Here is an 18,186-nt window from a genome sequence, read left to right as displayed (position 1 = left end):
TCACTTTAAGCACAGCAGGCAGAATGCTCTGTGAATCCTCAAGAACCGTCCTCATCTCTAAACCACACCAGGAGCACAATGAAAGGTCACCTCTGCTTCTGCAATATCATAAGGTCATATTTCATGGTCTGGAAGGTGAAATACCACCTGCAGTTTCCTTTTATTTATTTTCTGAAAATTGAAGTGCCTGTCACTCACTTGGAGGTTTTAAGCTTTATTTGAAGCTTCTGAATAGCATAGCATAGCATCTTTATTTATAACGCACTTTACATCCAACAATGTTGACCAAAGTGCTACAAATATAAAACAGAGAGGAAACAGTTTAAATTACATATAAAATATCTTAAAATTAAAAATAATATAATTAATAAGAAACATATTAAGAGACATCAACAAGTCCTGCTGTGCTAAAAGCCAAGGTAAATAAATATGTTTTAAGACGTGATTTAAAAACAGATAAGGAAGGTGCCTGTCTAACATGTAAAGGCAACTCATTCCACAATTTTGGTGCTGCCACAGCAAACGCCCGATCCCCTCTGAGCTTACGATTAGTCCTTGGCACGCTCAGGAGGAGCTGGTCTCCCGACCTGAGGGACCGGGAAGGTATGTATGGATGAAGAAGCTCAGAGAGGTACACAGGGGCAGCATTGGACAAACATTTAAAAACAAATAAAAGCAGAGTTAAGCAGAATCTTTCTATCTTTCTTTGTGGAGAATACTTGGATCAAAATTCTATTTGATTGCCACCTTTTTGCACCTCTTCACTGGTTTTCATTGCTTGGCATTTAAGCGAACATAAATCTTGGACCTTTTAACCCATTTTTCCACAGGCAGCACTGTTATGGTCATTCCAAAGCCCCAGTGAGACCGAAGGTGACAAGGAATTTGGCTTTAGAGCCTTTACATTTTGAACCTCCCACACCCTTATGGAATTTAATTACAAAAACATCACTAAAACCATTCCAATTTTACGAGCTCACAGCAAATACAAAGAATTAAGCATCTAACATAACGCTATTTAACTATAGTGAGTTTAATGACATTAATGATTATAGAAGAATCTAAATGCAGCTAATTAAACTCTGTAACTATAATGATTTCAATCCATTACTTAACATGATGAATATAATTCTGTGTTATTCTGTAGTTCAATTTGTAGTCATTAAAATACCAAGTTCACCAAACATGCACTACATTGCTTCACTCTTTCAAACATATCTCAGCGATCTCTTTGCCTCAGGCAAGCGCAGGAGTGTTGGCCTTGCTCCATTGGATCTGGTCTGTCGGTGCCTCCTTATAAAGGAGGAGTGAATGTCTGAGGGTCTCTTAGTCTCTTCTGCCAGCAGAACTGACGCTACTGCTGCTTCACAATCAATGAAGTGCAACCCACGGTGCTAGTTGTCCTCTGCTGGTCCTCTGCCCACCCTGCTGCCTTTTTTAATTCTGCATTTTTCACGACTCCGAAAACAGGACTGACTGCAGCAATTGCACAGGAAGCTGGCTTGTAAGTCAATGTGAAGAAAGTCTCTTAATACTTTTAAAGATCTACTACCTTTCTAAATGTCACATTTAAGAGTTTGATTTCTCCAAAAAACAACCTGCTACACTCTGATTTGATGTGAAGACCTCTTTTGTACGGTGTAATTTTGACTTTAATTTGTCGTTGCTGTATTCTCTAAGGGGCAAGGATGTTTCTTACACCACTGCTGCTGGCCACAGCACTTTCCAGCATATGGGCCCAAGACTTTTACCAAGCGAGGAAAACCATCAAGAATTCTGGAGCCAAACCTCTTGCTGCAAATATCTACAATGATCAAGGTAAGAAATAAATGAATAAAGAAGACAGTTTTTAAAGTGATGCATTAATATTTCTTCATTCTCAAAACTTAAGCAGTATATTTCAACAAAATAAGAAACACAAATTCATAACCCCAACTGATTTTGCAAAACTTTTTACATCTTCTCAATATAAATTTTTGGATTTGTTACAAAAATTGCAGCATTTTCTCATCAAATTGATTGAGATGCAGTCAATCAGTTAATCAGATAACTTGTTCTGTGTGGTCACAGCCATCCTTGATGAAGACTGTAGCCTGGAACTTGCCTTCCTGTTGGACAGCTCTGAGAGTGCAAAAGACAATCATGAGGATGAAAAGCAGTTTGCCATGAACATGGTGGACAGACTCCGAGGTGTCCGGCTGCAGACTGGACGCAGCTTGAGTTTGAGAGTTGCTCTGCTGCAGTACAGCAGCCACGTTATCACAGAGCAGACCTTCAGAGATTGGAGAGGAGCAGAGAATTTCAAGACCCAAATAGCCCCAATAGTCTACATTGGGCATGGCACCTACACCACGTACGCCATCACCAACATGACCAAGATTTACCTGGAAGAATCCAGCCCCCACAGCATCAAAGTAGCAGTGCTGCTTACAGATGGTGTTTCCCACCCAAGGAACCCTGACATTTTCTCTGCTGTTGCTGAAGCCAAAAACCAGGGCATCAAGTTCTTCACTTTGGGCATCACCCGAGCAGCCAATGAGCCGGCCAATGTTGCTAATCTCCGCCTCCTTGCCAGCTCCCCTGCTTCTGTCTTTCTCCATAATTTACAGGATAATAACATAGTCAAAAAAATCTCCACTGAAATTGTGAGTATTTAGCATTAAAGCTCATCTCTCAGTAGACAAAACAAAAAAGAAAAGTGATGTATTTGCTTTGAATGGGAGTTGGTACATTGATATGCAAGCTTCATGAAATCTTATAGAGATGAAGTGATGACAGTGCTGTGGAAAAAACAAATGAAAGATGTTCATGTCCGTTATGGATTTATGCCTTTCTCCCGAACCTTTAAAAAGACACACAAAGGAAAAGCCCCCAGGATTTTCTTTTCCGTCTGGTAATCTCTAATTGTATTACTGTTGATATTAAACTGCCTTAACAATTAAAATTAATAATTGGGTTAAGGCGGTTAGATTTCCTGTGGAATAATACATGGTGTGCATATATCCATTTCCATTGCATCTGACCACTTTATTTATTACACACACTCATTCACTCATTGTAACTCATCATTTTAAAGGACTTTAAAAGTTAATAGATAATGCAAAGTTAAGATTTGTATACCAAAATCTCATTATTTCCTAAATTTTTATCAAAACCAATGCTTGTAGACACGTAAGTTATGCTGAATCAAGACAACACATCTTGGCAATAACAGAAGAAACCTAATAAGTGTCTGAAGTATGTTTGTACAACTGACAACAAGTCCATTTCTATTTTCTTTGCAGATTGGCTTAGCTGATGAAGATGTAAGTACAAGTTACAAATATTAACTCACACGAACTGTAGATATTTGATATTCAATAAAATGTCATTAAGTAGCTAAATTATTTAATTTAATTGACTGTTAAAAAATGGCTTTTATCACAGTTTAATAATCGTATCTCTGCTCTTTGAAGTGCCCAGTGGCTCAGAGATGTGCTTGTGACAAAGGAGAGAGAGGACCCAGTGGGCCTGCAGTAAGTATGAAAATACACCATAAGCAATGAGTTTTCTTTGAAGTGTCGCACTCATCGGTGAGAAGGATTTCAGAAACATTTTATACGAACCTGATATTTTAGTTATGATTGCTGTGTCGTTTTTGTTCAGACGGGATAATTGCTTGCTTTTTAAATGCAGCTTAGAGGCATTTGCACAAACAAAGAGGATGGGTGGTTCAATCCCACCATCTTAAAGAAGATTAATGAAAAAGGACCAGAGACTTTCATCTTCTATTTGAAGAGAAATATATTTACTTACCCTCATCTAGTTATTATACTAATGTGACATCGGATGTGACCCATGGAAGACAGAAGCATCACATTTAGAGCTTCCTGTAAAACTGATTCTTTGGCCATAGTAAATCTCACTAATCTTGCCATGGTCAATGGGACGAGGATAGAAGAATACTTACACAAGATGATCTGAGCTGTTCTACACACATACTCACATATTTTACTCATAACAACTTTAGTTTAAGCCCTTCTCCTGCTCAGATAACGTGGTCAAGTTATCGGCAGACAGTCATATTACTGACTGACAACTACTGTGAGACCAGGTGCTTTCACCACAGAGAGATTCTTCACATTCTTACACTCAGACTAAGAGGTTCTCATAATTGCTCTTATTGGTAAAATTACCACAAACTAGGGATTTCTGATGAATAATAACTGACACACACTATCCAGGTGCAGCTCAAAACAATGACCTATGGCCATGTGGACAAGATGTTTCATGTTTCATATTTTCAGCGATCATACAGATCTGTCAGAAAGGTCCCTGACCTTTTTCCACACGGTTACTCAGCAACAACTTGGTTGAGGTTAAAGGTCATAGTGTTATCTGCTGAAGTCATTTTGTGCACAGCAACAAGAATGCAAAATTTACAAAACAAATTATCAAATCTCTATCTTGATTTTGTTGCATTTTCCAGGGAAAGAAAGGTCGCCCTGGTGATGATGGAGCCCCGGGGCCTAAAGGGCAAAAGGTGTGTGCCCTTTGATAGATATGTTGACTGCTCTGAATGTTAAGCTCTTAGCTTGCAGAAATATTCATGAGATACTTAATACTTCCGTCTTTTGCAAAAAGACGTTAGGCTTCCCTGAACTTACAAAACTCGTGCTTTTAATTCACTTCTTCGCTTGTGTCCAGTGGAGTACCACAAGGTTCAATATTAGGTCTGATTTTATTTTCCTCATATTCATATTACCTTGTATTTAAAAATATGTGAATAACAATCTGTTGTTGCTCTTCCTTACCTCTAATATACTGGTGACAGCAGGTAAGAAATTAGGTTCATAAGGGTAACTTTAGTGCCTATGATGATAAACATGCATTTTGTATAATAGCAGACATTTTTTCCATGACTATAAATGCTTGCAGAGCTTTCAACCCATGTTTACGTCTTGTAATTAAGAGCTACTTTGTAATTAAAATGTTTAAGAACTACATTTACATCTTTCCAACATTGCTTTACATGCTAGTATTGATTTACATTGTAACTATGAAATGTCTGTGTTGTCTTTCTTAATCTTAACTTTTATTTACTGGCTTCCATTAAGTATAGTGACTATGAGGTCTTTCTAAATTATTTCAGAATTATTATCTGAATTGCTTTAACACACTAATAATGTACAAGTATCCATTTTTGTTTCTAAACCTGTTTCTAATCCCACCTAAGGGTGAAGCAGGATTAAGTGGAGTACCCGGGCGAGAGGGTCCAGAGGTAAATGACACTATTTGTGATCAGCATCTTCATTGTTTCTGAAACTTGTTCACACATGGCGTCTCAATCATGTTTATTTGCAGGGAAAACCAGGTTACAGAGGAGATAAGGTATGAAATTTAGATTAGTAACAGTGGTGGGATGTTTTGGAGCGAATTGAAGCCTGAACTGTTTTTGTAATTTCTGCGCAGGGTGAGAGGGGTGAATGTGGCACTCCAGGAATCAAAGGAGACAGGGTATGACATTGCTCTTGGTATTAAACATTCTAACATTAACTAACATTTTCAATTTAATGGATTTTACTAATTGTGTATATGGTAATTGGGTTTATGGTCTGTTTCCTATGGTTGTTTAATGTGTTTCAGGGTCCTGAGGGGTCAATAGGAGAAAGAGGACCCCGAGGCCTGCAGGTTAGTATGAATTCATGTGTCTTAACATAAATTTAATAAGCAACTTAATAAGCAGACAAAACAGAGCAGCAAAGTGTTATACCTCAGAATCAGTGGGTACTGTCTTCATCACTGTTTTTCATCAGTTTTTAGTTGCAACTCATATTTTCTCCTGTCTTTGTCATCTTGTTCAGTAGTAGCCTTCATGCCTTAGTGTCACCTGTTTGTTTTCTTCCCCTAATTTTATCATGAAGCATCATTTTTTTGTGTTGTTTTGTTTGTACTTGCTGCTTTTGTTTCCCTGTGATCATCTGGCATCACAGGTTTGTGGTGTGGTTGATTTTTCACACCTGAGCTTTGTTTCACTTGTGTCTTGTTTTGTAAATGATGCTTTGTGTGTTTTAAAAAGGATAGACCATTAGGAATTATTGAAGATGATTTGTTGAAATATAGCATTTAGTTGAGCTATTTGGCAATTAGTTAATGATAACCCATCGTAACAGAATGCCTGCAGTGATAGGAATAAAGACAGGATCTCCTGGAGTCTAGACACTGGTGCCGGCGAAGATGAAGATGGAGATTTGGATAGAGCTGTGAGTGACCAGGTTCAGCAGAGATAGGGACAGGGAAGCAGGCAGATGAGTGATTACAGATTTTCCTTATTAAACTTACACATAAGCTTCATTTGAAATCCTGTCAGTTTCTTTTTTCTGGTGCTTAACCATTTCATGTCCTGCATTCTTTTGGATTATTACCTTTGAATTTGTTTTGTTATGCACTTTAGCAATTAGCATTTAGTAACGCTGTTTTTTGCTCCATTTACTAAACAGTTCAAATGTTTGTGTCAACATTTGAACTGATTTGAACTGCACACCCACAATATTGTGATATTTCAAGTGATGATCAGTCACCGTATGCTGTTCTTATCCAGGGTTTACCAGGACCGCATGGAGACAGGGGACCTGAGGGCCCCCAGGGAAAGCAGGTCTGCCACTTTCTGACAACTTTTACTTATCCTACCATGCACATCTGCTGTGACCTTTGCATTTCCTCTTATGTTGAGTATAAACAAGAGGTTAGAGTTTTTCTACCTCGGTAATAACTCTATAACACAGAAGCCGGTTGTCTTCTAATAGACCCCTGCGTGAAGACTTGGCAATGAGCCAATGTCTTCCCCATCATTACTTCCATTCAGGAGCTCAGGGAAAAAAACATAATGAAAAAGTCTCACTCTAGGCTCTCCCAATGGCCCATATCCTGTGTCTAAATACAGATTATGGGGTGCCCACACCATCTTCAGCTTTTCCAACAAGGCTTGCACTTAATAACACACATGGAAAGTCTGTGTATGCTCAGTGTCTCACCATGTGAGGACCTGTATGCATTTGGAAAGATTACAAGGAGTCTTGGTGGTCCCTATGCAATTTGTGCAAGCACACAAGCAAGTCGAGTAGCTGTAAGACAAGTCTTTGTATTAATTCCTTGTATCAGTTCAGATTAAAACTGTAGACAGAGACTTTATTAAACAGTCTAAGTGATTACATGATTTTGAGCTTATTCTTCTTATCTTTAGATAACAGCTACCATTACCCCAACTTTGAGAGTCACCTTTGATGTAGTAATGACCTTTGGGCCTTCTTAACCTTATACACAGGAAAAAATAAAACATTTCAGTCCTTTTTCCATCTTTTTCATACAATGAAACCAAGCTACTAAAGGTTTAAATTAAGTGGTAACAAACGATGAGAGATATAAACATTGTCGTTCAGTACGTCTATATGCTAATGCTTGCAAGTCCAACATACAGTTGTTTAAATAATATGTTTGTGAATACAGGGTGAACGGGGCCCATCCGGCCCTCCAGGAATTCAAGGGGAGACTGGTATTGGGCTTCCTGGACCAAAAGCAAGTCATGTTATGAACTTTCCTCTGAATATTGATCGTCGTGATTGTGTTTGGGTGACTAATTTGCACTAATATTTCTCTTCAGGGTGACATGGGATTCCAGGGCAGACCAGGTCCTCATGGTCCTCCAGGAGTGGGTGAACCCGGCCTTCCTGTAAGTTCAGAAGCATCAGAGTCTGTGCTACAGTTTTATAGCTGTGAAGTCAGTGTTGGTGTTAGTGGGAGATCTGCTCTCTGAAGAAAGTCTGTATTTTGACTTACAGCTAGCTATATTGTACGCTGATTATCTTTACAGGGGGCGCAAGGACCACAAGGTGTTCAAGGGGGAAAAGGACCCCAAGGTGAAGGGTTTCCTGGGCCAAAGGTATTTCTTTAAATCTATCATTAGAGAATAAAAAATTTGGGGTTGTGTTTAAAAGGCAGGCGAGTGAAAGACAAATGATATTTTTGAAAAAATATTAAACATTATTAGTGTATCCTCCACCAAGGCAAATGTCCTACATTGCATTTAAGATAAGATATAATTTATTAATCGCAGATTTTGGAGGAAAAACAAACCTGAACCAAAGCCCATTTTAATAGGTTCTTTCTTCAGCCATGCTCCACTTCTCCCCAATTTTTGATAAATGTGACACTGGTAGTTTTGCATAATCTTGCAAATAGAGGAGGAAAACACTATTTTGAAACCATAAGAAATATGGCAAAATATTGATCTGAACTAATCTGAGAGTGCTTCACCTCTATATCACGACACTGAAAACACACCTCTGATCTCACACTACTAGACAAAATGAGTGCTGCAGATAATCTGCCTTCATTATAATGATCTTTAAACTAACTACTTTCATCATTACCAACTTCAAAATCTATTACAGTAAATATTCCATGAATCATTTGCTGTATCTGAAGGTTACAAAGACATAAATTGTGATTAAATAAGCTCCTCAGCGAGCATTACTAAAAGAAACAAAGAGTGTATGATTCAGTCTCAGGTAACTAGTTGATACACATCTGTCAAAATCAGCCTCTGTTCCAGCTCACTGACTCACAATACAGGCGTTCACTCAAGCGTGTATACACACTCTGTTGTTAAGCCTAAAAACTATGTTTTCCCCATGCTGCCACATGCTGCATTTTAAAACACACAGCAGACGTCTCATTCAAATAGAGATAGCTGGGATTCAACCAAGGGCTTAGCAAGACATGTTAATACTAATGACAGCAGGTCTTACTGTGTAGCAGCAAAGAAAACAACCTAACCACAGCGAAGTAAAAACAGTATAATAACCGAGTAAGAGTAAAAACCTAAAATAATGTTAGCAACACTCTCTTTATAAAGTTGTTGAAGTTTCTGTGTAAAGAATTCTAAAAGCAGTTTTATTTGTTGAGGGAATTAACACTGAAATGTCCTCAAGCAGTTTTAATCGCTTTCAGACTTTCTGGTGATTATACTTTTTACTATACCATCCTATTGAGAAAAAACCTCCTCTCCATTCAGATTTTTTAAATGAACAAACACTAGTTTAGATAAAAGTATTGTACACTCAAAAATTGTCAGAAAGACAAACAAACAAAAACATGTCATTCCTGGGTCATGGGATCATTGTGAATCACTCAGCAACAGGAGCAAACATGCCCTCCTGCCATGCTTTACTGAAACAGTGGGATTTGGCTGTGACCCAATCTTGACTAATGGAATTAACCTGACTTTGGTCTACAGGGGGATCGAGGGCTGCCAGGGCCCAGGGGACCGTGGGGACAGCAGGGTGTAGGCATCAAAGGAGAAAAGGTGGGTTGTAAATGAAGTTAATTAAGAAAATTCAGTGCAACAACAAAGACTGTTCACAACAAAGGCTCTAATGAAATCCACAAGGGGAAACTCTAGAAGTCCTTTAGGCTACAATGTTGTGACTGAGTGAGGCAAAATACAGGAGTGCGTTAGATTAAACATCTGGTTACTGTGGGAATGTTAACGGTAGTGCATACAGCAGGGCTGCACTATATACTATACAGTTAGGTAGCTATAACACAATCTTTCATTGGCTGCTTGTGAGTTAAACATTTATTAACCTGAAAAAAGGTTGATAAACACAACAAATGTGAAAATACAGTATATGAAGATAAAATGAGTCTGGGAACTTACTGTACATAACCATATTCTGTATGTGTGTACAGGATATGATGAAGTGTAATCTATAAAATAAAAATGAGTTTTTGTTTGCATTGCTGTTGATCTTTACAGTCTTTCTCACGATATGAGTTTCCTATACACTATAATACTAATTCTAGCATTTTCAGGAACAAACTAAAACCCACCGGGAGGCTGAGACTGGGCCTGCATACTTTTGTGCAACAATAGTGATTCCCTGAAATCAAAATCAACTTTAAATCTTTATTAATGAAAGGGAAACCAAAAGGACACAAATTTAATGCAAAGTGCACAAAAAAATCTCAGGGATCACAAAAGAGGAAAGGTTTCCATTCACCCTCTCTTCTACAGCTAACACTGGGTGAACACATGAATGTTAACAGTAAGTATTTATGATTATGATGGTTTATTCCCAGGGAGAACTGGGCCAACCAGGATTGCCAGGGCCAACTGGACCAATAGCAGTGGGCATACAGGGAGAAAAGGTCAGGGCGACATCTTTATCTAAATGCTATTTGATTGCCTTTATTTGTTCTGACACATATGCTGAGGAATTGGAATGCAGTAGCACCACACATTAAAATAACCCTAGAATCATTATTATTATTGTACAGGGAAATGAAGGACCAAGAGGCCCTCCAGGAGTCAGAGGTCTTCCAGGAGAAGGTCTACCTGGGCCCAAGGTTTGTTAAAAAACCCTTAAGATGCATATTCAGATTATTCGGGTTTACTTGTTTACTTTAGTCACGCAGACAAGATAAGAACTTGATTCCCGGTCAGTCTAGAACTAACTTTACCCTGTCCTGTTATATCAGGACAAAATAATTTAGCTGCTTGCCATAGTTATCAAACAGAGACAGCAGAAAATTAAAACTACTACAAATGAATAAAATAAAAGGTAAAATATTTCAAATTTAGAATTATTATTAAATCTGAAATATTAAGTTTTCAGATTTAAGTTTAATTAAACGTGGTAGGATATGACTAGAATATGACTTCTCTTCAAAGGGAGACCAAGGTTTACCAGGAGAGCATGGAGCTCCAGGAGAGACAGGTGTTGGTGAACCTGGGCCAAAGGTAAGATAAGACATTTCCTGAACAAAGTGTGTCAGGCTAATCCTGGTCTAGCAGCATAAAACAGTACTGAATACAGCAAAAGCTGGATGTGAAAACATTCTGCTGTTACAGGGAGAACCTGGAGCGGCAGGAGTGAGTGGCCTGCCTGGTCTGCCAGGAGAAGATGGAGCTCCAGGGCAGAAGGTAAAGCAGTATCTGACTGATCATTTTAACAATGGTTATGAAAAAAAGTCTTATTATTTATTGAATAAACCCATTCGTTCTTTTAGGGTGAGCCTGGTTTGCCTGGTTTAAAAGGTTCTGAGGGGCCACAAGGAGTTGGCACTCAAGGCGAGAAGGTATGTTTATAATTCAGTAGTCTTGTGTATCCCACAGTTTTCTTAATGCTACTCACAAAATATATTTGGTATTCACTCCCAGGGTGACCAGGGTGTTAGGGGCATCCGTGGGTTACATGGACCTCCTGGGGTCTCAGGACCATCTGGACCAAAAGTAAGAATTTCACAGAACATGATGATAATATCTTACTGTGGTACAAAGCGTCCGTGATAGTGTATACACATTAACCCAAACTTTGAACGAAGCCAAAAAAAAGAGTCTTCTACCAGTTGTTGGCAGCACACTTGTTGTTAAAATAAAGACAAGTGTGAATAGGATCTTAAGTTCCTCAACAACTTCCTTCCAGGGCGAACGCGGGATACCAGGCCAGCAGGGCATGCCAGGGCAGCAGGGACGGTCCATAGCAGGTGCAAAGGTAAATAAATTTTCTCTTTACACTGATCTTGGTAAGCATCCACCAGTGTAGTCTGATGCAACATAATGCATCAAAAAACTGTTGCTGTAGTCAGACTTAACTGTCTTGCGTTCAGGGTGATATTGGTCCCGCTGGCCCACCTGGTCCTATTGGAGAAACAGGCCATGGACTACCTGGTCCAAAGGTAAATGCAGTCCTAATTTATTAGACGCACTGATTAAAACACAAAGGTTTGGGCCTCATTGTTGAATTTGTTGTACCAGGGTGATCGCGGCTATCCAGGTTTACCAGGTCCTGCTGGCCCAAAAGGCCAAGGCATCCCTGGCCCTATGGTTAGTATCAACTGCCAAGACATGACAAATTTCTAAATGTTTTTCCTGCAACTCTGTAATTAGTTAATGTTGTGCAAGGTTGCTAAAACTGGAATAATCTCTGTACTTTATCCAGGGTGCTCCAGGCCAGCCAGGACTACCAGGTGAGCCCGGCCCAGAAGGAGTGGGATTTCCTGGACCTAAGGTTTGTACCTACATGCTACGTGATTCTGGGATAATCTAGTTAGTCTGTTATTATAGTTTTTGCATCGCTGTTTTTTGGGAGGTGGGTTTGATATGTATAAGGATGCCTGTTTTATACTATCATGTCTTTTTCAGGGAGACATTGGGTTTAGAGGATTGCCAGGTTTGCCTGGTCCGCCAGGAGAAGGCTTACAGGGACCACTAGTAAGAGCGATTACAGTTTGATCTAATTGTTTTTAATTCTACATGCTAATTCTAATGTTGACAAATTATAATATTGAAAGTTGTATTTTGAACATATTTAATGTATGTGCTGCTTTGTGTAGAATATGGATTCACTAATATACTTGAAATTCTATGTGTTAAGGGCAATGTTGGAAGGCCAGGTCCTCCAGGCCCAACTGGACCTCAAGGAGAAGGTATTCAAGGTCCAAAGGTAAGTTTTTTATATGTTTTGTATATTCATTCATTCATTTTTGTATATGAAAGAGTGAAGCGGCATTTTATTGGTGCTGACATGTTTCACAAGTGAACTGCCTGGCAAACCGGCCGCAGGATAAACACAAAAATAATTTATGACCTTTCTTGAGTTTGGATCTCTTCTGTATGATTCAGTGAATAACACAGTCTAATTTCAGGGTGAGCCAGGATCGCAAGGCATGACTGGGCCTAGAGGGCCTCGGGGAGATGGGCCTCCTGGAGAAAAAGTGATGAATTTACATGCTGCTTTCAAATATTTTATTGATGTCGGATTACTTGGTCTCTGACTGATAATTTATTCTTCTGTTATGATAGGGTGATCGTGGACTACAGGGTGAGAGGGGGATAAAGGGTACAAAAGGAGACATGGGAGATCCTGGAGTCCCTGGTGAAATGGTAAAATAGACCAAAATAACAACGAGTAAATAAATTACTCATATATGTGTTTTTAACAGCACAAAACTGAAACGTGAATGTTGTTTTTCATCCTTTTTCAAATTACAGGGAAGGCCTGGAGAAAAGGGAGAACCAAGCCTCACTGTAAGTTCAGTAATTCAACATTTTTTTGGGGCCATTCAAAAAAGTAAAAACATTTTCCACTGACATATGTTTTCCATATTTTTCAGAGAGAAGAAATTATTAAGCTGATCAAAGAAATCTGTGGTAAGATTGAGCCTTGTCTATTTTAATAATGATTAATAAACAATTGTGTAGAAACAGACAATGTGGCAAAGTAAAATCTGCAATTAAATCTTTTAAATCTGTGTGCAGAGGAGCTTTGAATTCATTACTGTCATGCTGGTATTTTATTAGTTTGCCAAAGCAGCAGCCAAAAAATATATGATTATGCCATTTGTTTGTCTGTATTTTTGAATGTCTGCATTCTAAACCATAGACTTTAAATGCCTTTACAATGCAACACGGAGCACTGACATTGGCACTGATGGAGGATGTGCTCAGTATGTGCCCCTCTAGTTTAAACTTAGTCAAACATCTATGGATGTTTTGAACAAGAAATTAAAATGTTTTGATGACAGGTTAAAGTACTTAATACTATTCTGTTTAGTAAGCAAAGTGCATGTAAAGACTGCAGTGCTTAACAAATGCATTAGATCATCTGTATACAGTATACATGCACTAGTGAGATAAAACAGAAAATGCTAGAATTGCACTCGCAAAACCTGGAGTGAAGACTTCTTAAACAGGGTTTTAGTAAATTAAAAACTATAATTAGCCATGGTATCTTCAGAATAAATTGGAATAAAAATATTCCACTGACACTGCAAATCCACGAGAACTTGTATTAGCTGAGGCAAGAACTAGCTAGTGGCCTAGTCGACACCTACTTGTCATAAAGTTGCCTGACCCTAGCTTGTTTATCATTTTAATAGCTAAAAGAGGAAAATTAGCTATAAAGACCAAAATCTGTTTGTACCAGACTGTCAACATGCATATTTTTGTTGTAAAGTTGGTTACTTTGAAATTTGAGTCTGTAGGGACTGACTCAGTTATGGAGCCAGCCTCAAGTGGCCACTGGATGAACTGCAGGTGCCATCATAGCAACCAGCTGCAGAAGCAACACTCCTAGGTTTAAGAGGGTTTATTGTTATTGCAGATTGTGCCAGTATGAGTAGCCGCTGATGGTCTGCCTTTGCCCATAAACTGCACATGTGCAATAAAGCAGTCATGTACTAACTGCACTTTATACCTTTTCAGGATGTGGCATCAAGTGCAAGGAAAGGCCAATGGAACTTGTCTTCGTCATTGACAGCTCAGAGAGTGTTGGGCCTGAGAACTTTGAGATCATCAAAGATTTCGTCACAAGGTTAGTGGATCGGACCACAGTTGGCCGCAACGCCACCAGAATTGGCCTGGTCCTCTACAGTCTGGATGTTCATTTAGAATTCAACTTGGCTCGCTACATCAGCAAGCAGGACATCAAGCAGACGATCAGAAAAATGCTTTACATGGGAGAGGGCACTTACACTGGCACTGCAATTAGAAAGGCGACTCAGGAGGCTTTCTTCAGCGCCCGCCCCGGTGTCAGAAAAGTAGCCATCGTCATCACTGATGGTCAAACTGACAAACGAGAGCCTGTCAAGCTTGATGTAGCTGTGCGGGAGGCTCACGCTGCAAACATTGAGATGTACGCCCTGGGAATTGTCAATTCCTCTGATCCAACCCAGGCTGAGTTCTTACAGGAACTCAATCTTATAGCCTCAGACCCAGACAGTGAACACGTGTACCTCATTGATGACTTCAACACGCTAACAGGTGAAAGTCAAAGCCAGATACTTTAAATATCGTGAGGAGATTTAAAATGCCTAATAATCCCACTTTTTCTTTCATTTTTCCACAGCACTGGAGTCCAAACTTGTCAGCCAGTTCTGTGAAGATGAAAATGGTGCCTTTATTTACAATCACATTACCAATGGACACCGGAATGGTAACAATGGGCTTAGTGTTAGTGGAAATAATGGAGCAACTACTAATAACTATAATAGCTATGGCAACAATGGTTACATTTTTGGAAACAATGGATATGGGAACAGTTATGAAGAAGAAATCCAAAACCATAGACACACCAACAGCCGTGGCCGTGGAGACACTTTCACACTGCCCATCAGTGCCGATCCTCTTCCTGTTCAGGTCTCGTCGTCACTGTTTTAATTACATAATACTTTGTTACTTACAGTAAATGTATTTATTGCAATATTGAAACACTGTGCTGCTGTTTCACACAGGTAACAGAGGATGATGATGGTGAAGATTTAGATTTAAGGGCTCACGTGCGGGGTGACAAGCATCTGTCTAGAGTCAACAAAACAACATTTATATCACCTGGTAGAGAAAGTTCTGTGTCCAAAACAACTGTTGTATCATCTTCATCATCATCTGTATCTGGAATATCTTCATCAACACTGACTTCAAGTTCCTCCTCAAACTCAAATCAGTTACAGCCTGTGGTGATTCCAGTTCAGCCTGGAGGTGAGTACCACACTCCTGTACTGGATATGTCACAGAAAGAAAAACATAAAAACTAAATGAAAATTACCTGCTGAGGCAAATCAATACACTGTGTTAATAAAAAAAAAAAGGTTGTAAGCAGTGTGGGGTTGTAGTACATGGAAATTCTCCAAAGTAGAGTCGTGAAAAGGGAAGATTTCAGGGGACTCTGTGCAGTATTGCAGTCTAACTTGTAAAAGTTTAGTAGCAATAACTTAAAGCAGCTGTTTTCTGTATAACTTTATTAGTCTCTCACATCATTTTGGAATTTTGGCCCAACTGTTACAGTTTTTCTTTAGTATGTTAAATTTGCAGAAATTCATTTGTACACATCTCTTTTAAGGTCCTGTCACAGCATTTCAGTTGAGGGTCAAGATCTTCATTTCCATTGGGCCATTAAAAGACATTGGTTCTTTTCTTTTTAGCCTTTTTTTTTTTTTTGTAGCTTTGCTGATGAGCTTGGTATCAATGTCTTGTTGCAAGAACTAATTTTGACTATACACTTTAAGAAACCTTGAATCTATCAGCGTTAGCTCTGTCGGGAAAGGGCTAAGTCTATTCTTCTAGCACATAAATGTTTTTTTTAGTAAACATGTGTCTCACATACCATTCCCTCGTCTAGATCCCCGCTGTGACCTCAGCTTGGACCAAGGCACCTGCCGAGACTATATCATACGCTGGTATTATGACAAGCAGGCCAATGCTTGTGCACAGTTCTGGTACGGAGACTGTGGTGGAAATGGCAACCGTTACGAAACAGAAGATGAATGCAAGAAGACTTGCGTTCTGCTCAGAAGAGGTAAAATCTGTAGATTTTAAACAGTAAATGTGCATTTTTGTTTATTGGTGTTTCTTCTGTGAGTATCATTTTGTCACTTCATTGTCCATTTCAGGTGGATAAAAGGAGGAAACAGCATCACTAGGAGTCCAGCTCTACAACCTTCAGCTTTCCTCATTTTAATGAGATGCCTTGTGACTCTTGTGTCACAGTTGGCCTTAGACACAAAAATATTTTTAATAAATAGAAAGACAGCTGACATGTTCCTGGTTTAACAGAAACAAAATCAGATTGACTTTTATTTTATTAAAAAGCCTTTCTTACCTCGGCGATATTGTATTGTCCTTCCTAGGCTTAAACTTCTATGGATTATTCTTATACCTCACCCAGATATGCAGTTTATATATGCTGAATATATTTAGAGTAAAACAGCATTAGTGAAATGTTTTATATGATGCTGATATATGTGTTTTGAGTACTTTTGTGTTTTCCTGTTGGTTTTTCCTGATTCTATTGCAATGTGTCCACATGGGTAAAACTGGCAGCTGTAATAAAGTAACAAAGGTGTTTTACTACATGTGTCCTGCTTCCAGAGGTCTGCTGCAGATCAGATCTTCTTCTTGATGCATTCTCAATCATCCAGGAAAGTAAATCTACAAAAGTTGATTCTGTTCATCTGGACGTAGCGTTTTGTGGGAGAAAGGTTTCGTCACTCATCCAAGTGGCTTCTTCAGTCTCAGCTGACTGCAGGTTTCCCCAATCTTATAAACAGTACATTTGCATAATGACTGAAACCAGCCCACTGAAGTAACAATGGGCTGGGAGGTCAGTTCTTTAATCTTAATTATGCAAATCCTCATGACATTCTCATGAATTTTCTAAACACCAGGTCTCTGTGGCTTTTAAACCCCAAAACACGCTGCGCCAAAAATTGGTCCACCCCAAGGATCGGGTCCCCCAACACAAACAGAGTAACATAGTGTACGCTGTTAAGTGCCAGGAGGATTGCCAGGATTTATACATCGGGGAAATCAAACAACCTCTGGCGAAGCGGATGGCACAACACAGAAGAACTACCTCGTCAGGCCAGGATTCTGCAGTCTATTTACACCTACAGGCCAGTGGACACTCTTTCAATGATGAGGATGTACACATCCTGGACAGGGAGGAACACTGGTTTGAGCGCGGAGTCAAGGAGGCCATTTACGTGAAAAGGGAAAGACCATCTCTGATACTCTGTACATCTTTCGCCATCTTACAATGCTGTGATTGCAGCCATTCCCCAACTCTCTGTGAACGATACTCATGGCCATTGATCAGTTGTCTTTGATCAGTGGGTTTTGGTCAGTGGTTGTTGATCAATGGTCATGAGAATTGGCATAATTAAGATTAAGGAACTGACCTCCCAGCCCATTGTTCCTTCAGTGGGCTGGTTTCAGTCATTATGCAAATGTACTGTTTATAAGATCAGGGAAACCTGCAGTCAGCTGAGACTGAAGAAGTCACTTGGATGAGTGACGAAACCTTTCTCCCACAAAAAACTACGTCCAGATGAACAGAATTAACTTTTGGAGATCAGATCTTCTTGTAAAGATTGAGGTTTTCTGCAGTTTATTCATTTAAGTTATGTTGATTTGAGCAGTCTGTATATCTCAGGTGATTTTTAAAAACATTTTAATAATAAAATCAAAAAGGATGATTGTTTGCTTTGCATCTATTAACTTAAGCACTACAATTGTTTCCACTAATTCCATTTATGTTGATGTGTCTGCAGTAAAATAGGATAATGTCAGTTAGTGGAAACTGGTATAACTACCAATTGTATTTTGCCAGTTTGTGGATTCTGTACTGCCGTTTTATAAAATCCTAATCA

General features: G+C 39.1%; 1 protein-coding gene across 1 annotated transcript; it reads left to right on the top strand.

Moving 5' to 3' along the window:
* The first annotated feature begins 1,321 nt into the window (after positions 1-1,321).
* col28a2a (collagen, type XXVIII, alpha 2a) lies at positions 1,322-18,012 on the top strand. Its single transcript, XM_085385579.1, has 36 exons — positions 1,322-1,504; positions 1,681-1,818; positions 2,071-2,645; positions 3,285-3,305; positions 3,456-3,515; positions 4,469-4,522; positions 5,216-5,260; positions 5,344-5,370; positions 5,452-5,496; positions 5,626-5,670; positions 6,581-6,634; positions 7,486-7,554; positions 7,640-7,708; positions 7,850-7,918; positions 9,275-9,343; positions 10,120-10,188; positions 10,318-10,386; positions 10,712-10,780; positions 10,892-10,963; positions 11,050-11,118; positions 11,201-11,272; positions 11,466-11,534; positions 11,650-11,718; positions 11,798-11,866; positions 11,982-12,050; positions 12,185-12,253; positions 12,417-12,485; positions 12,688-12,756; positions 12,845-12,925; positions 13,034-13,069; positions 13,156-13,192; positions 14,246-14,803; positions 14,889-15,178; positions 15,274-15,517; positions 16,158-16,334; positions 16,429-18,012. The coding sequence occupies exons 2-36, from the start codon at positions 1,689-1,691 to the stop codon at positions 16,434-16,436; spliced, it is 3,666 nt and encodes a 1,221-aa protein (XP_085241705.1). The 5' UTR covers positions 1,322-1,504; positions 1,681-1,688; the 3' UTR covers positions 16,437-18,012.
* The last annotated feature ends 174 nt before the right edge of the window (positions 18,013-18,186 follow it).

This window comes from Rhamphochromis longiceps, linkage group LG16 (assembly GCF_057381845.1).
Source record: "Rhamphochromis longiceps isolate RC_006_pf linkage group LG16, R_longiceps_female_GT1.1, whole genome shotgun sequence".
NCBI classification, from domain to species: domain Eukaryota; kingdom Metazoa; phylum Chordata; class Actinopteri; order Cichliformes; family Cichlidae; genus Rhamphochromis; species Rhamphochromis longiceps.
Note: the sequence above shows the minus strand (reverse complement) of the source record. Positions and strands in the feature narration are given on the sequence as shown.

Bases quoted from the DNA above. Each gene is read 5' to 3' on its own strand.
- col28a2a (XM_085385579.1), top strand. From the start codon at position 1,689: ATGTTTCTTACACCACTGCTGCTGGCCACAGCACTTTCCAGCATATGG. The intron at 7,709-7,849 runs GTAAGTTCAGAA...TTATCTTTACAG, and splicing joins TGGGTGAACCCGGCCTTCCT to GGGGCGCAAGGACCACAAGG. The intron at 9,344-10,119 runs GTGGGTTGTAAA...GTTTATTCCCAG, and splicing joins TAGGCATCAAAGGAGAAAAG to GGAGAACTGGGCCAACCAGG.